We start from the raw sequence: 25,369 nt of genomic DNA on the forward strand, positions 1-25,369 counted from the left end.
TGTAATTAGATATCCACCACGTGTGGAGCCAAAGTGTAAAAGTGTTTAATTAGGATATGTGTAATTAGATATCCACCACGTGTGCAGCCAAAGTGTAAAAGTGTTTGATTAGGATATGTGTAATTAGATATCCACCACGTGTGCAGCCAAAGTGTAAAAGTGTTTGATTAGGATATGTGTAATTAGATATCCACCACGTGTGCAGCCAAAGTGTAAAAGTGTTTAATTAGGATATGTGTAATTAGATATACACCACGTGTGCATCCAAAGTGTAAAAGTGTTTAATTAGGATATGTGTAATTAGATATCCACCACGTGTGGAGCCAAAGTGTAAAAGTGTTTAATTAGGATATGTGTAATTAGATATCCACCACGTGTGCAGCCAAAGTGTTTAATTAGGATATGTGTAATTAGATATCCACCACGTGTGCAGCCAAAGTGTAAAAGTGTTTAATTAGGATATGTGTAATTAGATATCCACCACGTGTGCAGCCAAAGTGTAAAAGTGTTTAATTAGGATATGTGTAATTAGATATCCACCACGTGTGCAGCCAAAGTGTAAAAGTGTTTAATTAGGATATGTGTAATTAGATATCCACCACGTGTGCAACCAAAGTGTAAAAGTGTTTAATTAAAATATGTGTAATTAGATATCCACCACGTGTGCAGCCAAAGTGTAAAAGTGTTTAATTAGGATATGTGTAATTAGATATCCACCACGTGAGCAGCCAAAGTGTAAAAGTGTTTAATTAGGATATGTGTAATTAGATATCCACCACGTGTGCAGCCAAAGTGTAAAAGTGTTTAATTAGGATATGTGTAATTAGATATCCACCACGTGTGGAGCCAGAGTATAAAAGCAAACCTTTTCCAGTTCAGCCGTTACAGAATTTTGGTTCATTACATAAATTCATAGGTACACAGGAGTCCCTCAAGGCCAATGGATCTCTTGTACCCGCTCAATTCCTTGTTCAGGTGCTAATATTCCTGGAAGGGTGTGAAACGCGAGAGGATAATAAATTTCCCTATAAAGGGAGTCGTAATGAATATTTATAGCCAAGTTTTATTTTGGGACGACCCATGGGCATAGTTCATTTCTTAATCATTAGGTAAGACGTGTTTTTTTGTGCTTGTATTCATTAGGAGCCCTTGAGAAAAGTTTTGTTCCTTCTACCTTCTATCAAATATGAAGTTGCTCGTGTGAAAATAATAAAAGAAACGGTATGTTTTTCATCCATCAAAGTTATGTGCTTTTGCATATACTATGGTTTGCCTCCAAAATAAGTTGTTTTGGAACTACCATTATTACCAATAATTTACTGTATTATCACTTGAGGAAGATACATTATTACACATCATAATTAAAACAAATGCTTTGATTTACCGCCATACAAAAAAATCTTTAGCTTTCAAGTACCACGATAATGAAAATAAATATGTTAATTTAAATATAAAAATAAAAGTTTGAAAACACCTCTTAATAGTGGAACAATTTAACATGACCTATGAATAAAATAAATCATTCTTTTGATATAAATAAGAAGTTAAAAATTATGGGTTTACAATTAGATATCTTCGAAATTTGATGATGTTTTATTACAAAAGTAAATAGTATTAATTACGAAATATTTTTTTAAAACACAGGAATCTCATAAATTTATTTTCGCATTGATACCTATATTGAAAATAATTAAAAATTTTAGTTCAATCTTAGTTACATCCTTGATTCTGTTATGTTAATTTATAAACTTTTTTCTAAATACGTAAGTACAATAATTACCTATTTAATGTTAAAATAATTTACGGTATAATAATTACTAATTAATCAACGCTAATTGTAATCTAAAGGGACTTATGTGTCCATTTTTAAATTTGTTCATTTTCGTTTGGCGAAGGAACTAATAGTTTTGAATCAAGTCGATCCTTTTTGAATAAATAGTGGTGATGAAAAAATTATTTATTTTATTTAAATGACTAGCTCCCCGTCAAGCATTGCTGTGGCTCAACCTGTCTGTGCAGATAGAAAAACAATAGCGCGTTCTGTTTTACGTCCAATAGATGGCCCCGTTGTTTTTTTTAAATAATGTTTTTACCTGTCACAGGTAACATCTATATAATATAGGTACATACAAACGTACGGTTATTCAAATGAAAAATTGTGTCAAAATTTCAAAGCAATCACTGAAAAACTTTCGGAGATTTAAGATTTTAAACAAACGAACATTTACTTAAATATAGAAGATGTGTCTTTATTTAAATATAGAAGATGAAGGCATAAAGTTATTTTGCAAATATTGAAGAAATTACGTAAATGTAAATATATAATGATAATTTTAGGTTCGGTAATTTCAAGTTAGTATATTTCCATTTTTGTTTTATCGAGTTTTATTTTTCAAGGTACATTTGTTACTTAAATTTCGTTTACTTTGATACCGGTTTCGACACAACCGTGTCATTAATTAGCAATCTCAAAACTAACTTAAAAATTATACAAATACAGAAAGATTTAGATTAAATCACCCCACTCACTTCATAAAATCTAAATATTTCTGTACTGGTATAATTTTTAAGTTAGTTTTAAGATTGCTAGTTAATGATTCGGTTGTGTCGAAACCAGTAGCAAAGTAAACGAAATTTTAGTAACAAATGTACATTGAAAAATAAAATTCAATGAAACAATAGAAATTGTTACTTAGTTAATGCCCAAGAAATACAAAAAAAAACATATTTTTTCCTGGAAACAGTATTTGAATGATTTTTATGTTTTTTTTTTAAATATAATAATTTTGGTGTTAAATCATTAAAATTCTGTATTTATACGTGTAGAATCAATTTAAGTTTCTTGGCAGTGGAAACAAAAACTTACTAATTAAAATATACGAAACTGCCAGATTTCGCTGTTGCTTTGTTAAGTACTTATAAAACAATTACTTAGGTCTGTTAAAACTACCACTTGTTAAGACTGCAGGATTACCTTTAAGCCACCTTAAGATAACACCATTAGCAAAAAAAAATTTTCACTTTCCTCTAAAATACTAAGAGAATTTGACTGAACAAGGCACTTGGAGATTAGTGGTTCTAATTCACATTAATCACAATACTTCAGAGTACGGGTTCCCAATCTCTTGGTCGTGACACTAAATAAATAAATAAAAATTTATCGAAAGTTCGACCTATTATTCTCAAGCTGTAAAAATAGTCCGATTTTGCAAAAAAATAAATAAATGATGTTTTCAATATATTTTCCCTTAAATTTAAATCATTCCATTATGGATCATTTTATAAGTACTAATTTAATCATGATGAATCTAACGGAATTTTAATTTGAAACCATGGTTACATGACATGATACAACTCCCTCTGCATACCAAGCATCAGAATTTTTTTCTAGGATCATTAACCCAAATAATAATAATAATAATTGATTTGTAATTCGCCGTTTTTTTGAAAATCACCCCAAGGGCGCTATACGTACAAATACATAAAATATTTCTACAATGATCTATACTAAATTCCCGAAATGAGTTTTGTAAACTCACTGGGAATAATACATTATAAATTTGTTATCATTTTGTAATGAATTATCTTGTAATAAATAAATAAATAAAGACTAAACAAATAGATGGCATTCCTGTGATATTACTAAAAACGAGATATATGTATGGATATCCTGGGATTTATACTGTTACTATTTTCCTCAAAGGCTTTGAAATAAATGGTAATGAAATACATCAGATCATGTAGTACGTCAGAAATATCTTGTAATAATTTTGAACATATGTTTTTCGCATGAAGCAGATATTTTTCTGTCAGAATTTATTGATGAAATACGACATTCTGTTTAGAGACATGATTTAGAATTTAGATTATTAAAAGATTATGTTTTAAGAATAACTTGTGAACAGATTATACATTTGATAACAATAATATTATCATATTAGCCCGGTCAGTGGTTGAGTTGGCATCGCGTTTGGATCGCACCTAGGCGTCCTGCGTTCATTTCCTCGGCTGGCTAAGTTCTACATCACAACACAAGCAGCTTTTTCCGCTAGTGTGGTGTTGGTAGGAAATTTTCAATTATTTTCAAGTTATTCGTATTCTCGGAAAGTTTATCTTTCTTTTAAACAAAAACAAATATGTTAGATTTTTCACCACAACAACAACTTTATTTTTATAATAATTAAAATAAAATAACTTTCTTTGAATACCACTTTATTTTTATTGGAAAAGGGATTAATAATGCTTAATCTACAAGCAGATGGCGTCGAGACGTATTATTTCTTCATTTATTGATGAAATATTTTGAATAAGACAACGTAGAGCAAATGGTAGACCACCTGACCGGCACTCAGAAGGCTGCAGGTTCAATTTCCGTCGACGGCATGTATTTTTTTTCAGAAGATTTTTTCGATTTATATAGATATTTCAGGCTAATAATTTTTGCTTAAAAATCTTTTTTGGTATGCATAAAAAAACTCGTCTCTTAATTGTTAGTTTATCATTAAAAATAATAAACAGATTAATTTTAAAATCCACACCCAACCCTTTTCACCGGTAAATTTAATCTTTCAACATGCATGGTCGCTTAGCGAAGCGTATTTTTATTTTTTATTCTCTAATCCTTTTATTTTGGTTGGAGAATACCAAAATTTTGGATTTATAAAATAATAATATCCTGATTATAATGTACGAAAGGGCGATTTACTTGCTGTGAGAACCAAACTTAATTAATCCGACTGCTAGAAGAGTTTTCCACCCACCAAGCTTACAACCACCTCCCAATAGGTTTGGGATATTTTTCATATATGATATAATAATAAACACTTATTATCAATTTGGGAGGCGGTAATGGGTACTGCCGCCCCGGGAACCATTTATTGGATAACCAACACATCTTCCAAAAGTCGTTGGCTGCATTTTGTGGGATCAGACGTATACGGCAGCGGATACGTCTGCCCATTTACTGTGTGGCAGGCCAGATCGGGACAGATTGGTTGAGGAAAACTATTTTACCTCTCCAGCAAGACTCTCTCCACTCATCGCCTTGCATCGCAGTGGGAGGGATGGATTCAAACATACATAACTATTGGACACATTGACCCTCAGATTCCTACCAACCATTCATACCCCTTTCCTTCCTTGAACTATCTTTTTCTTCTTTTTCTTGAAAAGACCCTTCATAATGCATCCTTAAAGATGACACGAGGCCCTGGAGAAAATTATTTTCCTCAAGAAATTATTTTCTTCACGACCTCATGAGTGGAGCTAGTGAAAAAAAAAATTTTTATAGTTTATCATATTTTTTGTTTTTATTTTCAGATATCGCCATCAAACGAAAACGAGAAGAATCTAAAGAGGATTTATTTGGTCCCGAAATCCAAAACGGACATGAATAAAATATCGATGAAATGCGTCAACAGTCCAGCTCCTTTGTGATTTCTCTGGAGGCCGAAAGTGTTCGCATCATAAATTCCTTCAGAATGTTTGTGATCTGCTCGCACGTTAATCATAATCACATATCTGCCAACTGTATACTAAACAGGGACGTGGATTTTATCACGATAGAAATGACAAAGTGTTCAAGACTTCCGAAAATAATAAAACAGGCTTAGTGTTAAGGGGTTGTGAAGTTTATTGTAGAAAAGTACATTACAACAAACGTGGATGATATTTTACTAAAATTGTATTTAAATAATGTCTTCCTCTAAGAAAGTCTAATGAAGCTTTTGACAAATGTATGATCAAAAAGTGAAACCGTACAAACCCAGATATAATGATTAATTTTTATCATGAGTAGACCAGACGTGTTGGATTACCAAGTAGTTCAGTCGTTTGCTGACTATTTTGAAATGATGAATACGTCAGCGGAGCAAGACTCCCAAACATTGGACTACGACCTGATTCAGACCTACGGGAACTACTCAACAGAATGGGGACCCAACAGAGACCCTATGTACATCGTGGTACCGATCACAGTTATCTACGTGGCCATTTTTGTGATAGGAGTAGTTGGGAATGTGAGCACGTGTGTTGTGATATCGCGGAATAAATCAATGCATACTGCAACAAATTACTATCTCTTCAGCCTCGCTGTGTCTGATCTCCTGTTACTTGTGAGCGGGCTGCCTCCTGAGATGTATTACATCTGGTCCAGGTATCCTTACATCTTCGGTGAAGCTTTTTGCGTCATCCAGGGATTTGCAGCTGAGACTTCTGCTAATGCTACAGTCCTGACCATAACAGCCTTTACCGTTGAGAGATACGTCGCCATCTGTCATCCTTTCTTATCTCACACGATGTCCAAGTTATCGAGGGCGATCAAGTTCGTGATGGCGATTTGGCTGCTAGCTCTGTGTCTTGCGATACCACAGGTGAATATGGCAGTTTTATTTAAAACATATCCTTATCATTATTATTATTTAAAGGAAAATGTTGCAATTTACAGATAACTACAGAAATAGTATTAAAACTATATAATATAATAGAAATTGAACATTCTCGTCGGACATATTAATCTACACTTATTTATAAACCTACCGTAACGCCACACTTTAAATGTTATCTTTAACTTGCTTGTTGTTGTTTTTTTTAAATTTTTATTTGTGGTTTTTTTTAAATACGTATATAGTTATCAATGACTCAATACAATCGTTTAAAACGTTTTTTTTTTTTAATTTTAGAATAAATCAATATCTAATTTTCGTTATTCAAATTTAAAATACTTTTCTGTTAATTATATTTGTCTGGTAATTTGCAAAACAATGAGTAATACAGGGCAATGAGTATTGCTTAATTATTTAAAATCTCTTCAAATTACTGGTAATATTACGATTTTTATGAACATGTGTTCCGACATCTTGATAATATATTCGCAATTTACTGAAACTTGATAATTCATTCGTAAGGCCTGCAATTCCGCTTTTAACCGGATTATTAAAAATTAAAAGGTATTCTTAATAAATTAGCATTAATCATTTTTCTCCGTGTACACTTGTAAATTCATTTTCATTAAATGTAATTCAATTTGTATTGTAGTCAAGCCTACTTCAACACTATTAATATGTAGGTAGGTACATATAACTAATATATAACTTTAAAAAACAGTAAAAATATTATATTACATACATATTTATGTTACATTACCTACACACTAGCTGAACCTTAGTAGGTCCCAATTAGGTACTTACATTTGTTTGATATTTTATAATATACTAATAAGATTTATATGTATGTAAAAAATGCATTAACCTATGTAAAATTAGTGAATATATATTTTTTTTTAAATTCAAATAAAAAAATTGTCACAAGTCATATTTTAGTAGTGTTTTTATAAAATATCAATTGGTAATGTGAGCCTCACTGAGCACCTTACGCCCTGTAAAATAAATAAAATTTTAAAAAATATAAAAAAAAAAAAGAAAAAAAATAAATCAAATAACGTCAAGTAATACGAAAAAAATATTACGGCAGAAACTAGGCAATATGTATGTTATTAGTTCGGTTCTATTAAGTATATGTACTTTGTAGGTATATTTTTTTATTCTTTTAAGATAAATTTATTTTGTAATATCGTCTTTTTTGTTCTTAAATCCATATCTTAAGTTTGTGAAATTATTTTTGCTTCCCTCATTTTTTGTGTTGAGTTGAATGCTTTAAAAAACAATGGCAAAATAAAATAATGAGATTTATATTTTAAAATAATTATTTCTACGCCAATGAACATATCCAGATAATATTAAACGTAGAAACAAAGATTTAAAAATATGACGTAATACATTTCGAAAAACGTATGTGAAGTATAAAAAAATATAATAGATTTGATCCAACCGATAAAAATTTACTCGTTATCTGTTAAAAGTTCATACCGAATCGGTAAAGATTTGTATTTTAGAAGGGTTCAGCTAAAACTAGTTCAAATCGCTCAGTGAGTTTCAGCACTCCCAAACTTACGACCCCGTTAAACATATATGCATTGTTTGAGGTAAAACTTTTGTAGTGATTTAGCTGCTGTATTTCGTATGACGCAGTTCGAGAAGGTGTGGAAATCCTGCTCCGAAACTTAATAATTCTCCTTAACTCCAATTAATTTATGTTCACAAACTCTTGTGCTTTTAGGTGTATTTATCAATATTCCCAGGTTTCTAACTGCTTATTTGAATATACTCGTATGAGAGAGTGAAATATATCTTCTTTTACTGAGATTAAGCGTTTCCATTATTTAAATGAACGTTTTATCTCTTCGCGCAGGTTACTTTGCAAAGGGGATGTTTTTAGCATTAATTCTCTCCATTTTGTAAATACAAATATCCTAATTGTAAAAGGAAAACCACAGAATGGAAAAGATAACTACCTACGTATACCGAAGTTGGTCATAATGATTAATTTCGAAATGATTTTGGAGTTCTGACCATAGCCATAATCACTGTACACTTTATTATTCATTCAACGGTATTCACGCGTAGAACAAATATTAGAATAAATGCAACCAGGTAACCAAATTTCGTAACCTCACAAGGAAAATCTGTGTCTAAATTCGAGTACGACTGTTCGCAATTGCTAGATGATGTAATATAAGTTTATTTATTTCACAAATATATACGCCCTTGGCTTTTACATTAGGTATGGATATGAAATTGCTTAAACTTTTTATCAAAGTGTTATAAGAGGTATATAGCATTTTTTTAAATGATAAACTAATATTTATAATACAAGGTTGCATAGCACAAAGGATAATAAATTATTATAAGCAATAATTAGTCGCCTGAAATATCAATACAAATTGAAAATATCTCCCGAGTAAAAATAAATACCGCCGAAGGGAATTGAACCCGCACCTTCTGATGTCCGGTCAGGTGCTCTGAGCTGAGCCACGTCGGCTTATTTCCAACACAAGTCAAATAATTCAATATGTACTAGTATTTCAATCAACAATTACTGCTAATATATATAAATATAATTTATTTTTTTTCAATTTGTAATGATAAAATATTTTGACTTGCCAAATATTATTTTTTTAATGATAAACTAATGTTTGTAAGACAAGGTTAATAAAATAACAAATTATTATAAGCAATAATTAGGTATGGAGCAGTTTGTAACTATTAACTAAATAAGTGTAAATTCTCATTAAAGTGAATTGAATAAAAAATGTTACTCTTGTGATAAAACTTTCTAACATTTTGAAAATAATTTACAATTTCTTACCGAAATTCAAATGGAACCAAAATAATTGAGGGGTTCGCTATTCAATGTAAATCATTTCTCTAAGGACAACAGGATTTTAAAATTCAAATATATTGATAATTGCTTAAGCCCCCGCATAACTAATTTCCGCCGATTTATAACAAATTTCGCGTTAACTCTTAACTGAGTTTTTAGGTCCCAAAAAATATGTGTTATTTAAAAAGAAAATATCCATACATTTGTTATGCCGAAACGTTAATTATATGAAATTCCCTAGATAGAAAAAAAATCGCAAAGTAAGCTCCGAAAATTACTTAAAACACGTTTTGTTCTGTTAATTAATATGTTACAGGCAGGAAAAATTCACAGTGTATCTTTAAATGCATCTAAAGCATTTGTCGAGAGATGCTCTATTTCAAACGAGTCGTGTTTCATTAAATATTTTCACTATTTTCGCCAAATTATTACCGTTTTTTTATTATTCCAAACAATAAGCATAAGTAAACAGAACGAAAAATACTTGTTGGTATATAAAATTACATAAGTTGAAAGCTTTTACTTGGGAAAAATAAAAAAAATTTAAAATACACAACTTGTGCCGTAAATTGTAAGCGTGTGGTACTCAAAGCATGTCGTTTGATAGAAATGTAAACAAAGTGACGTTGCTAAAGAATATTTCAAATTGCCTTCCTTAATGGATGTCGTCGCTTTATTTCGAAACGTCGTATTTTTCTCGTTTTATTATTTTTACAGTATTTCCTGCCTTACAATCTGACGACTTTTGTTTCGGTGCCTACTAAATACCTATGATTGTACTAATTTTAGTACAAATAATTCACCAAAAGTACACGTTGTGAAATTGAACAATTTAATTTGATATTTTGGTGTTTCCTTGCTGCCCTAATGTATTGTTGTAAAAAATAATGGGTTACACGTCAATCAAAACCCCAAGTTCTGCTAGAACGAAAACTTTGTTCGTAAAATTTATATAATAACGAAGTTTATCACCATAATAAAGGTTTCAAACTTAGTACGAGTCATGAATAAAATATTATAATATCGTTTGACCCCTTGAACGCAAACCCCTTGTCCATCAAACGATGTAATTTTCCATTAAGATAATATAACAACCTTTTTTCTATTATAAAAATCCTTGTGCTTATCCTCTTGTAAAAATAATTGCTTACCCTTGTCTAGATAAATTGCTAAAGATTTACTTAACTGTTTTTTAAAATCTGATGCTTTGGTTCCTATTATAATTATTTTTTAAAGTTTATTTAGGAAACAGACACTTGTACAAGTGAATTAGTTTTACATTTATGTTGAATATAAGATAAACCAGTAAAGTTCTATTTACAATATTTTTTATGGTGACAGGTTAGGAAGAAAGTAGATATTTAAAGACATTGGTAAAAAATTAATTAAAAAAATAGAAGAAAAATAATCGTAGTCATTAAGGTACATTGTAAGGTTAATTTGTTTTTAAACGTTTTAGGGTACAGAGAAAAATATTTAAAAGAAGCCACATTGTAAAACATATGTGAGATATCACAAAAATTCCATTTGAATAATAATAATTTTTAAAAATGGTGTAAAGTAGAAATGCGAGTTCGATTTATGTAGAAAAAAGTGTGCGATGTAAATTTAACCTCTTACGAGACGTATGATATGACATAACTTGATTAAAAGTAATTTAAATAATATTTTTAAATTGAGTATGCTACTTAAAAATAATATGCTAAAAGAAAAGAGATAATTATTAAAAAGTGTAGGTAAAATCATAGGAGTATTCGAAATGAGTCATGCTATTTTGTTTATATCTATCTGCCTCAGAGGAAATTCGAATAACAGAAGAACAGTATTTTTTTCTCATAAATATATAACAGTTTTTTGTCCGCAGGAATTTTTTTTTCAGTTTTATGTTCCCTGGCTTTCTTCATAAGTAACTTGCTATTCTACGGCTTGCTACTCCTGGAAGGCCAGTATCTGCTTTTCGTAATAAGCAAAACTCACCAGAAATGGATGTTAAATTTAATGTTATTGATAATACTCGTATGTTTAAATTTGTCATATGTATAAATCACAACTTTAACCTGAAATATTAGGAAGTGACATATAAACTCACACATATTGATGATGACTTACTTATATCGGAGAAAATTCTAACAAGCATTCCAACGTACCTTACAACTACTTTGTGTAAGTAAGGATATTTTTATTTTATTAAATAAATCTTAGAAGTATGTACACATTATAAAGTTTTATAGTTTATATTCAAGTATATATTTTAGTTTTCTTTTACTTTTTAATCACTCGAACGATTGAAGTCATGTTTATGTACATTAACAATATTATTTAATAAATACCATTCCTAAAAATATTAATAGAGAAACATTTGAAACTGCTGATTGCGGTTTAAATTCGATGAATCCACCTACATTTCAACGTTCATCCCATATTTTTACGTTCTATAAATTAAGTACATTTTGTCCAACGATCCCTCAGAAGGTTTTTGTAAGCTTAGCATAATATTCCAAAATCGCTCGAGTGGTTTATATATTCAAAGACTTTTTCTAAATCTTCGGTAATTTAATTTTAAATTCAAACTGTCACTTTCGTTTCATGTCAGTTCATTTCAATAATACAACTCGTACTTGACTCAAAAGTCTTACCAACAGTTGTAACTACTTTTGTTCATTAATTCTAAATTCCACCTATACCTTTACGGAATAAAACTTTGGAAGACGCAAAAGTAAGAAATTGTAAACATAATATAAGGTGCAGTAATGTAGGGTGCAACTTAATATAGTGCAGGTTGTATAAGGACGTATAAACATTAACCAGTGATTTCTGAGCGAATTTGGAGAAAAATATATAAATGGCATTTTGATCTCCGGTGACTGTCAGAAAATTTTCACTTAAAAAAACGCATTTAATAGTTATGGCAAGGGCGGGGGTTTGGGCGGTAACTAAGCCGAAAGACCGGTTATGTCAATAATTTTTTTTTTTATATGAAATTAAAATAAACAAAAAAATCACAGTATGCCGCAATGTCTTTTACGTATTTTACTCCAATAAGGTCAGGAATCCCTGTGCGCGATTGGAGCAGTCCGCTCCGAGCGTCGACTTGCTGAGGCGCTAAGAAGTCAAAGAGCCAAGGCGCTGCTGACGCAAAATACCTATTACAGCGCCTTTGAGGCTCAAGGTTGGCCCCGTCAGAAATCAGCGGTTAAAGTTTATCGGGCACTTACTAACACACCCTGTGCATAAATCTGACGTAAAAGATCAGTATTATAAATTTATGTTATTAATACCGTTGAAAATTTTAATTTTGTGTAAGTTGTGTAGGCCGGGAATATTTTGACTATGTACTATAAATAAATATAAATTTATAATAAATAAAATAAAATAACTTTGTTTGAATACCACTTTATTGTATATATTTATAACCAACCGGTTTCAGTTCAACCCGAACCTTCATCAGGGTTAATAAAAACATATTAAATTAATTACAGAGGTGTATGGGTACTTATAGTTAAGCTGTTTTTATACCAATAATAACCTAGGTAAACTTTTAATTAACTCAAAAGATAAAGAAAATAATTTAAGCCATTCTGGCATCTATAAACTTAAATGTAACGACTGCGAAGCATTTTACATTGGTAAAACTGCAAGAAATGTTCAAACGCGGGTAGTTGAGCACTTGATATGCTTAAACAACATAGGTTTTTCGGACTTTGCAACACATTTAATAGATAAAGATCACTCATTTGATAAGCTTTCAGGTGTAGAAGTATTTAGAAGCACTCGAGATAAAAAAAATCCCTTAAAGTCAATAAAATCAATTTACTAAATAAACAATTAGATTTAACAAACAGCCCCATTTTAAATATATTTCCATTTCCTGCACCTATGTTTACCCCCTCTCTCCTACCTAAGTAGGACCTTCCAAATAACCTTCCACCCCCACCAAAGTTGATGTTCTCTCTCCCTCTTCCAGCTTAACTATAAGTACCCATACACCTCTGTAATTAATTTAATATGTTTTTATTAATCCTGATGAAGGTTCGGGTTGAACTGAAACCGGTTGGTTATAAATATATACAATAAAGTGGTATTCAAACAAAGTTATTTTATTTTAATTATTATAATTATGTATACCCACAAAGTGTTTGCTACAAGTGAAAAAAAAAAAAAAAAAATAAATATAAATTTCAAAGTAGTAGGTACGTGTGATAAACGTAAGTGATTTTTTACATTGTTTAAATATAATTCTATGTTTTCTTTCCATGAAATTATTTGAAAAAATTTAGTAAACTTCATATTATATACATATACATTATTATGATCATCAGCCATAGATTTGCACTCACAAAATGAATCTGAATCCACTTACCTTGCGTCTGCATCTGAATCCACTTACCTTGGTTCCATAATATGCGTTGTCACGTGTCTACATCTGCATATAATAAGTCTAGCAGGAGGTCTTGCACGGACGATCGATTAAGCCCTATGTCAATACGATATTGACGAAATTCCTCAACTATGGTCAGTTAGCGATATTTAATAATTTGAAATCGCAATCACAATCAAAATTAATTCATTTAAAAATAATATATAGTATACTTGCGGCACGCTCCAGAGTGGAAAATACTCTCAGTATCCTCCTGGTGTAAGCCATTATTCATAATTGAAACATTGTTTGAAATGTCTATAGCCGTGTTTGGTGAACAGATCTGAATAGCCAGGTACTGTCCCTCCTTGCTCTTCCTATCTTCTCCCCCTCCCCATTACATTCAGCCTCATAACAAACCCCAAATAGGGATGCCATAGTCTCAGTGGCTCCAGACGGTTGGGAGCAGTTGGGACTCTTGTGCGGTGTTCACATAAAAAATACATATTTATATTTATTGTTTTAATTAACTTTATACAAAGGAGATCAAAAAGGAGAATTATATTCCACTTGACTTCTAACTAATGAAATATAACGGTTTCTCATAAAATCTAATGACTAAAAATTGCTTAAAGTTCTGCACAGGACGCCAAGCATCTTTAAAGCCTTTTTAGTTACACAGTTAATGTGTGCAATAAAGGTCAAGCTTTCATCGAATATTACACCGACATCACGAATTTGAGACACTGGTATTTATTTATAATGTAAGATAATATAATGGGTTTTGGAAAATCGCATAACTTGACATTTCATGTTCCAAAATAAAGCATTTTGTTCACACTATTGATGAAGTTGATCTTAGTTAGTCTGTACAATTTGGCAATCGTATACATTTTGAATTCTTTTATATATATTTTTAAGTTGTCAGCAAATAAAAGGACTTCTACATTATTTAATTGGTGAACAATGTCATTGATGAACAATAAGGAAAATATTGGGCCCAGGTTTGACCCTTGAGGAACCCCACTTGTGGCCTCAAATACATAAGATTGTAAAGAATTAATCTTTACGCTAAGCAACTTATTTCTAAGATAACTAACCATCCTACTCAATAAATCACCAATTGTAATATGATAAGCATTCTCCCGTGAGCGTTATTTTATGAACCATTCATAAATTTCTTATAAAATCTTATTTTTTTACTTACAAATTTGCATTTCTTTCAAGGAAATGTAAGGATTTGAAACATGTTTTCCCTGTAAAAAGGTTTTAAGAAAAAATATTTTTTTAGCTTTCAACCATAATATAAGGGTGTACACGGTTCCTCGAAAATCATGCAATCATGGATGACTTTAGGAAAATTAAAAAAGGTTTAAGTACCCAATGTTTATAAAACAAATGGAGAAAACCGTCAAAATTTACCATCAATAGTTACTCAACAGTTAATTTACCATAATAGTCAATCCTCCTATTTTCATATTAAAAAACATCCTCAACTAATTAGAAATTAGGCTTTACAAACCGTTTATCTTTTTTTACGCAAAACTTGTTTTCATGTAATATGTGAATAGCATAATATGATCATTAAGAAGCGTTCGAAATTTAAAAAAAGTTATTTTTTTTAACGAAACAAAAAAAAATACAAAACTATTAAGCCTATAACCCCAATAAGAATGCTTTCAGTAATATCTTCAGTTTTTTTTCCAAGCTATTTAATTTTATTTCGTTTACATTTTACTCTGTGATGTATATTTTTTGTAAAAACCCTGGTGAAGCTAGAGTAAAGGCAAAACCAGGTTGGCATTTAAAATACGGGATGGCAATAAAAACAAACACTTTTATTTAGATAATATCAAGTTTAAAATTTTATGCTCTAAGCTTTTATGTACAAATACGATCTTCAAAATGTTGACAGTAGTTCAAAAAGGCGAAAAATCAATGATTTTTAGAGGATTAAAAAACAACAAAAAGGCAAAGTTTAGTTTTGGTCCACCTGTATCATGGCAGCTAAATTTCAATGAATAAATTATGATAGGAAGATAGTTTACTCGCATGAATATCTCATTTTTTCCCTTTTCTACGCTTAAAATTTCAAACCATGGAAACAAAATTACCTAGACATGCGTAATATGTAGTTAAAGATAAATAGACGTTGAGAGAAAATGTATCAAAAGAACCCTTTTATTCATAAAAAAATAGTGTTCAAGTTAGTATGTATACATGATTCACAAACGGAAATAGATAAAAATTAATCCTAACTATAAAATTGTAAATTTGAAAGAATTTCAATTCATTTTCCAATACCTTTTAGAAATTCTTTGAGACGCCCGATGCATTAAAATAGAGATGAATCGAAGCGACTAACGGGGGAAAAACCAACAGTTTATTTAAATCTAATATAGTGACATGTCGGTGAAACTTTACTGAGCTGAACTGTAAGTCAATGAAAAATGTTTTTAGAAAACAACGACAAGTGTTTTTTTATCAAAGGGTCATCCGCAACTGGACATTAAACCTAAAGATGTCCAAAGAAATGTGAAACTGGTCCGGTGAAATGTTAAGTAGTTTTTTTGTACAATCAAATTACAATGCTATTGCTCCGTAACTTAACGGTTTCAAAAGTTGAATAACTTATCGCTTTTATATATCAAAGTTTCTTTTTGGGCTTTCAGACCTATATTTTTACCATAGACCTATGGAGATATTTCAAAAATTCTGATGCGTATCTGCTCCTTAAATATGATACTTGATATTGAACGTTAAACGCCGGGGATTTATTATGGGAGTTATTGGTTCCAGGACATAAAGATTATCGTAGGGAGGGACCAATAACAGCCACGTCTGCATCATTAATAAAACCAGAGCTTTATTGCGTTGTCCGGAATTCTAGAAGGATGAAATAACATTTTGCTATAATTATTTAAGACCTGTTGTTCGTTTGTTTTCAATTTAGTTATCTATCCATCTGCGCAGTATTTTATTTGTACATTTCAACTGCAATCCTTTTTAAACATATTTTTCTTTAAGCGCTCGAACGATTTTAAATATATTTTGGCAGGCTGCAAATACGTTGTGAGCGAAGGCTTGCCACAATACTTTTTTATTTTTTATTTATTTCTTTTTATTTAGGAAGCAAACAGTCGTACAGTAAAAAATTATAACAATAAACATTCATATGTTCTAGACCAATTATGTTCCATCGAGTTAAATGTTTATTTAGTATTTTTTACCTACACAACATATTAAATGGCAGAAAAATAAACATAATATAGAAATACATAAAATTAAAAACAAAAAGAAAAAATACAACTTTTCGCATAGCTATACTATTCACTACGGGTGATAATAATGTAATTTTCACAAAAAAAAATCGAATAAAATAAAAGTATTTTAATTTATGAATTTATTAAGCTGAATTTTATATGATATTAAGTTATGGTTGAAAATGTCTACATCTCTAGAGGCATTGTGAGTTTCACAGATACGTACTATTACAGAGTTTTGCGCGTATTTGGATTTACAGTGTGGTATTCTAAATAAATCGTTCGATAATTAATTATAAATAATTAATCAATTTTAATTATAAATACGTCAAATTTATAATTAAACGGTGAAACCTAGGTGGATTCATTGGCTGTAAACCGGTGTTAAACAGGAAGCATTATTTATATATTTCCATATTAATATTTTAAGGAAAGATATTAATTAAATAATATGGTAAACATAAACATATATAAACTGCTGTGGAAAGTAAAAAGAGAGTTTTTTCCTTGAGTTTCAAGGAAGACACTGTGTTTTTAGTTGCCGCTGCAGTATACTCGTACATACATCGCTCTATTAATTAACCATTTTTTGTTGTGTGTAAATTTGCAAATGGTTAGTGTTTGCTTAGAATCTATAGAAAAAAATAAAATATCTGAGAGAACACGATCAGGGCCTCGATTCTGGATAAAGTCATTCCACTCGTTGTGATGAAATAGGTTTCTTCCAAAAGAAAATGTATTTAATGAAAGCTAAACCTCAATTACGAAGAAATCATCACACTAGAGACACCTAGCGAACTTTATTGAAATAAATGCAGGAGACTGTAATTGGAAAAAAGAGGCGTTTTTGTGGGATGTGCCTACTCAAATTTATTACTAAAATTAGCCAATCACAGTGGGTTTTTGACAGGACAAAGGAGAAATCTACATTATTTATTAACATGGGAACGAAGACATTGAGTCGGAGGGTAATGTACTATAAAGTAAACATGTTCTCACGGGGGAAACATCGGTTATAAACTTTCGGTGTAAGAAACGAAGAGAGATTGATACAAATGAAAAAAAAAGGATTGATTGTCATTCGAAATCAAGTAAAGTATGATAGACTGCTATCTGGAAAGGACAAGAAACTTCTAATAAGTAAAATTAACGCGTGAGGGTAGAGTAGACTCAGGAGAACCTGAAGAAAACTGTGTAGAGAGGTGAAAACAAAACAAAACTAAGTGATTTAATTATAGTTTGGAATGATGGAGGGAAACTACATCTACAGATCAACAAGAAAAACGCGTAATCGATATGCAAATTTGAGAGGATCGTACTAGGAAAATACCGGCCGAGGAACCAATGGTTTTGGATCGGTGAGATTAAATACAATGGCCTGATTCATAAATTTATGTGTTTATATTGAGATAAACAATACAAGATCCACGATCATTAGAAGGACAATTAAGATGGAATTGGTCATAAAATTTAACATGGGACATATGGGACTATTTATTTAAAACCAAATGCATTAGATTGACAGGCAGACACATTAGCTACAATTGATGGCTGAGGTACAAAGATTTTATAATAATTACTCCATATAAATCAAAAATTAATGACTATTTTTGAGGGAACAAGATGCAATACGGGTAACGCCTTAATATTTAATTACTTTACAGTGGCGAAACGGTGAAAAGGGGCGAAAATAATGTTCATTTCTGGTCAAATGACATTAAGGTGAATAAGAAATTGAGATGGTTAGAAGTACTACCCTGTACGTTTAAACTGAGATAATGCATAAAGATATAAATGAAAGCATTTGAACTCTGTTTTCCGAGCGAAATTTGAACAGGACGCGTACAGACCGACAGATTGGCAAGAACTAGAATATACACGAAAATAGCAGCATTATGAAGTTGATTTCGGCATCATAGGAGCGTGGAGACGAATTTAAAGTGCCATAATAACCAGAGGAAGGATGAAATAAACGTAAGCACTAATAAACATGATTGGATTGAGGGAATCCAATGCGAACATGAACTTGCCTGCTAAGACAGGAACAATAGTGACTGAATTATGAAGCGCAATCCCGAAAAGAACAAAAATTAGAGGGAAAATTATTTATAAGATAAAGAATTAGATAAGGAACGTTGAATGTGAAGTGTGCGTAGGGAGTACGGTAATGGACTGATTATATTCCCAGAAAAATAAACGAAATTAAGCACAGCTAGAAAAACACATCTAACCTTACGACGAACTCTATGAAAACAATTAAAGGATGCTGATCCAGCCCTGCAACTGCAGAGGACAAAGACGGTAAATTTGAAGGCGTAGCCGAGAGATGACTATGTCGTATGAATAAGTGACCAGATTTAAATAACCAAAATTAGTGACACATATGTTCCAATTTACGAGTTGATTGATGATCTAATTGCCTGAAGGGTGAAATCGACTTAAGTCATTTTGGTATTGAAGACAGTATAAAAACGAGCGCATGAGAGGATTCGAGACAGTTCTCGGGGAATTTTGTGAGGCTTGAAAGTACGGGAGGTGCGAATTACGCGTGTGTGTACGTCGAGAAAGGTAACTAATAAGTCCCTGGACTTAGGAGATTTTCAATAAAAGTATTAAATTCAGTTTTAAGTCTCTTTGAAAAAAAATCCAATCAGTGAAATTTGAACAAGTCAGTTTTAATTAATTAAACAGTGTTAATAAAATAGGGTTATATTCAGTGACTTTCAATAAAAGTTAAATTCAGTTTTCTAAATCCTCTTTGGAAATCCCATCAGTGGAATCTCATAATAAAATAGAGTCTAAACTCAGTGTTTAGGAGTGTTAATGTGAAAGGTGCAAAAGGGTGTTTAGTGAATATTTGAATTCTAAACTAATTATTTCATTCAAAGTGAAAATTATTTAAATTCAATTTAAGTGTTTTATCGGATATCTAAAGTGAACGTGATCGCGTATTGATATTTAAAAATAGATTATAATTTAGTATCAATTTTGAAAAAAAATATATTAATAGTAGATACGTACATCTTAGCTTAAAAAGAAACACAATTTAGACAGTTCGAAAAGTAATATCAATGATTAGATTTGATTAAATTTAATCCCTTTGTGATTTTATTGTTCAGTTAAAATAAGTACGTAGAGAACTCGGGAGGATTAAAAAAAAAGTGAAAATGATAAAAATAAATATTGTCTCTTTGTTTAAAAAGTAATAATGAAATAAATTTGAAAATAAAGGATTCATCGGATACTTTAAAGTTAAGTTTAAAATTAAAAATAAATGTTACCTCTTTGTCTTAAAATAGTGGTTCGGGAAAAATAACAATAATCACTCTCCTTTGTTTCAAGATAAAAGTAATAATAATAATATGACTAATTTTAGATTTTGTATAAATAATAATATTAAATATCTTATCATTGTTTGCGATATATTTTGGAAAATATTAACCTCAGTCCTTACATCAATCAACACTTACGAAAGCTAAATCAATACCTTAAAGCCGCGGTCAAATGGAGAAAAAATGGTAGTCGCGAATCAATTTAATTAAGACTACATTCCAAACAGCAAGTAGGTAATATTTTGGAACCTTGATCGCAAATTTCGTGTAAACCCGAATGGATATATTTGCATGATCGATCAAGGTGGGTGAGTCAAAAGAAATCAAAATATAAAATAAAAAGTTCAGAAATCAAAAGACAACGTTCCTGAGAGCCGAGAGGGGAGAGAAAATCATTGGCGGCAACGTTCCTGAAAGCCGAGAAATCAAAAAAATGAAATCTTATAATATTTTATATTTTATATATACAGGTTATAATTCGGTCCAGCCTCTGGTTGCGATATTTCAGCAACTAGATCTATCCCAAGAATTAGGTACATATGATACCTATAATATGGTATAACTTTGCACCATTTCACATAATATAAAGATGTATATATCACGAATACCTATTATCACACTTGTGTCATGCACAAATGTCTACTTCAAATACCTATTACCACATTCGTGTCAAAAACAAATACCTACTTCTAAATATCCTTTCATAATTAGGTACACCTTATTTACCAACATGTACTATGAAAATCCAAAAACGATAATGTACGATTGGCCTTCTAAACTATCAGCTGATGTAGATATTACGTAACTGATATCAGATACAAATATAACCCACAAAGAATTCATAAGACCTTAAAATAGGTCAAAGTCCTCTTAATTACACGAACTGCATTCCAGACGAACTCTAAAATAAATAAAACATCGTGTCTGGTAAGGGCAGGTTTCTCAAAGCTAGTCCTTCATACCAAATCACAGCAAGCATATTCATGTGTGTTTTATACACTGGCTAGAAGTCAAAATAATATCAATAAGAAAACATCCTAAATACCTAACTACGTACGTCAGAGATGAATAGCTCACTCAAGGTACCTATTCGGTTAATTATGGTTCAATTAAGTCGCACATACTAGTTATGTGATCATATCCTAAGTGACCAAATCTAAGCGTCATAATAATTTTGTACGTATGAGTACAACCTATTTCCACCCAATGTTAAATAACTCAGTCAAATTCAATCAAAAGAGGGGGTGGTCACTCCTTATAAAATCCATCAACGAAAACAAAAAAAAAAATGTGGTTGTCAGACCGCGATACCAAAACTGTCAAACAAACAAACAAGTATATTACTTAGTATATCGTATTTATTCGTATTTCCTATTAGTATTTATGTATCGAGATATCGGACTCAGGACTCACAACCCTGGGATTTGAGATTCTTGGTTCCCAATGTTTCATGTGAGAAAATGTTACATTGTGAATTATAAAAAAAACGTATGTATACATATATGTATTTGAATGTATAATCCACTGGGTGATGTGAACCCGCCTACAGCTGGCGTTTTAGGCCTAAGAATGGTCATGTCACATCGCTTCTTGGAGTGGTGGCAAGCCTAGGAAACTTGTCATTACAACAACCGTGAGTATATGATTGTTCAGAAGACGAAACCGGTTCGCTTCAGTAGTCGTAAATCCGGAGGTGATGGAATTTGGAGTGTACTGGACCCAGGGGAGGTTCGATCGTAGCGCTAGAGGGTTGTGGATCTGGAGGTGTGGGAAAGCCTCGCAAGTACCTACCACTAGAGGCACCTGACGACGGTGTGAAAGTCTTATTCGACCTTGGTTCACCCGGTTACATTGCAGGAGGAGGCGCCAAATTATTAACAGCAATATTGCTTTCCGAGTTCGTCTTCGTACAAAATCATAAACACTAACCGTACTTACAAAGATTAAATCAACATGTATGTACCCCACAGGTCGTCGCAGAATTGGAGAGAATTTTGGAGAACATATGTTTCATAACTAATATTGTACTAACCTATATTCGATTGTTTTAACTATATATGTATGCTATGACACTAAATTAAATGTTATGTATTTTCCACAGGTTTTACGGTTTCTAAAGGAATTAGAACTAGGAGATAGGGATTATCAGGAAAAATTTAGTTAGGTTAAATGATACCAGCGTTCGCAATATCTCGACGTAATCCAATCTCCTTACCCAATCACTAACCTGAAAAGAACCAAAGTTACCACAAAATGAAAGTAGTTAAAATCCTATATCATAAATCAAAAAAATTACACAACGTTTGATGGAATTTAATTACAATATAAATACGAAAATATTTGCGTTCAAGGCCGTAAATAACGTATTAATTAGTTAAGTACATATGTCTATAAAGATATATAGTACAAGAGAGCTTTAAGTGGCTTTCTGTAGTTATCAAAGAAATTAAGGGTCCAATTTTCATGGAGGCTTATGTGTTGTAGGGGAAGAATTTTCCAACCCTACGAACACATATGTAAAGCCTTAGAAAAGAAAAACAAATATCGATCATAGCCAAGAGAGAAGAAAATTCTATTTGTTTTAAACAAAAAAAAAAGAAATATATAAAATTACTCTCACACCCGGAAAGGCGAAATATTACATCGTACAACGAGTGGTTCGACCCACTCATTGTTCGAGTGAAATTACTTTTGACGTTCAGCGTATGTAAGTGTGTACTTTCGACGAGACTCAAAAATAAGAATTTCTACCAATTTATGTACTTTCGACGGCGATTGCGAGCGGCCTGGATTGGAGAATCGATACCCAGAAGAAGAGTCGAGTTGTAGAATATCTTCTAAATCAACGTTCGAGTATCGTTCTATACGTAGAGTTTAGTAATCATACACGACCGTAGAAAACATACTTACTTTGCTCTTACATTATACCTAGAACGAACAAAAACTTTAAAATAAATACTTTGCATCATACTGGCATTTACATACAATATAATAAAGTGTTTTGAAATCACAACTACTTTGGAAATAAAAACGTTACTAATGTATGCTTCGTACAATTAAAAAGACTTGTATTCATCTAAATTGCACAGCTGAACGACATTTAATGCAGTTTTTATTCAAGTGTGTTTAAATAAGCAATCCAGCCAACTCGACTGCTGTATAAATCCAAGGATACGCAAGGTGTATATTTTTGTAATATCGAAAACCATCCGGGCAGATAACCAAATGGCTTTTATAGCAGATAATATTTAGAGTTATTTCCGACGAAGGATTGAAATATTCTCTACCCTAAGCATTTAATACATTCGTGAATTTGAAATTATTATTTATTTAATTTTTTTGAGACCAAATCCTTACCGCTCATATTTTTATTATGATCGTGGTTTGTCATAAAATTCGCACTGAATTACTGAACCACTAAATTGGTACATGTTTTTATTGTATTTTTGCTGTTAAAACCGTGATTCGGATTCCACAAGCGTGATGCCGATGTAACATATAAATTTGCTGCTTTAAAACCGTGAAGCCGATGCCACATATATTTTTTCTGTTTAATGCCGTGATTCCGATGCCACATAATTTTGCTGTTTGTGATGTTTTGGACATCCACAAAAATAAACGATAAATAATAAAATAACGTGCTCTAAAAATTTTTTGTTTAAACAACGACGGAAGATTTATTGACAGACAGGCCTTGAGTAAACAGATTCCCACGGGAAAGGAGAGACCGGAGGACAGTCAGGTTTGGAACTTGAGTGCGTTGACAGCTCCATGAAATCTATACAAATGAGAAGTGTTGTGTGAAATTGCAGTGAATTAGTGGATTCAGTTGGTGTTAATAGTATTGTGGAATTTTGAACTAAAGTGAAATATTATTGAACCGGTTTTGTGCGAAGTGAAAGTGGTTGGACTCAGTGAGAAAACAATTAATAATAATGACAATAATAATAATTGGATAATTTGTAGAGCGCCGTTTTGTAAAAACCCACCTCAGGGGCGCCAGGTGTTGTGCAATCGCGATTGTGTTATAAAGTTGTGTTGATTTAAACGTGATTTCGTATACAGTTCGAACTAGATTGCTTGTCTTAAAAACATGAAAATAATAAAAATATTGATTGCGTTTTAAAATAGAGTGAATGTACTTAAAGGCAGGAAGTGTTTAATCGGGCTAAGTTATTGATTTGGCGAGATGGCATTCTATCCACGGAGACCGAAAACCAGAGAATCAAATAGATTATTAACTGTGGGTTCGAATCCTAACAGATTAGGGAGGTACAATTTTATTTACAGGAATATTTAATTACCCTTTTATAAGCGTAGGGAGGAGGTCGAAAATTAAAGTGATTTAGCTATATAGTGTAACCAGGTAAGTTTCACACGAGGATTTGGAGGTGACTAACAGGGTGAGTTTTTTTATATTATTTATTAAATTTCAGAGGACCTTTTTAATAATAGGATACAACCGAGGTACAGGAACCGAGTTTGCAACGCCTGCAACCCAAATAATCTTCCCATAAGAAGGGATACGCTAGACGCATTGTCAATCAGCTGTGAGCGAGAGACGAGTCAACGACCTTTTCATATATAGGCCGAGAGGCGCGGAGTACAGTCAGTCAAAGGGGAAGTTTTGCTAGCGTATGCCGTCCCAAATTGAAAGCGATCGGATGCAACCAGACGGAACAAATTTAATACTTTTCATCTATTGTTTGACTTTCTAAGTTACGAATTGGGATGCACAAAAACAAATCTAAAGTCGAAAGAGGGAGATGGTAATCTCCGAAATAAAACTACCAACCGAACAACTTTTCTCAACAGGTATCTTTCGAGAGGTAGGCAGCCTCTTTAAATTAAATGCAAAAAATCAAACCAATTATCCGTTTATACCTTACCTGAGAGGATAGGTATTCAGTAGAAGTTACCCATACCTAATACACGAGGATGCTAGTAACCTCATAAAATAAATACTGGAACCAAATATTAAAATACAGACAGTCCTCATCCCAAATTTGGCATATCGAGTAGACCTTACATATATCTCACATGATAATTGGCTGAATGGGTAGGCACACAACCTATCGTTAATAAGCAGGCAGAATGTCGACAAGATCGTCGTGTGTTATATGTGTATTGACCTAGAAAGGGATGTAAATCCCCGACGGCGTGGGAGTTACAACGTTTTCTGGAGGTGGCACGTAACT

The 25,369-nt window shown here is 31.8% G+C and overlaps 1 protein-coding gene across 1 annotated transcript in view; it reads left to right on the top strand.

The window, feature by feature from the left end:
* Positions 1-6,038: 6,038 nt before the first annotated feature.
* Positions 6,039-25,369, top strand: part of LOC149420842 (uncharacterized) — a 65,994-nt gene continuing 46,663 nt past the window's right edge. The window contains exon 1 of the mRNA XM_089635132.1: positions 6,039-6,371. Within this exon, the coding sequence (XP_089491258.1) occupies positions 6,054-6,371 (318 nt within the window). The 5' untranslated portion in view covers positions 6,039-6,053. The remainder of the gene's footprint in view (positions 6,372-25,369) is intronic.

This window comes from Hesperophylax consimilis, chromosome 9 (genome assembly GCF_061612785.1).
Source record: "Hesperophylax consimilis isolate HC1 chromosome 9, BYU_Hcon_1.0, whole genome shotgun sequence".
Classification (NCBI taxonomy): domain Eukaryota; kingdom Metazoa; phylum Arthropoda; class Insecta; order Trichoptera; family Limnephilidae; genus Hesperophylax; species Hesperophylax consimilis.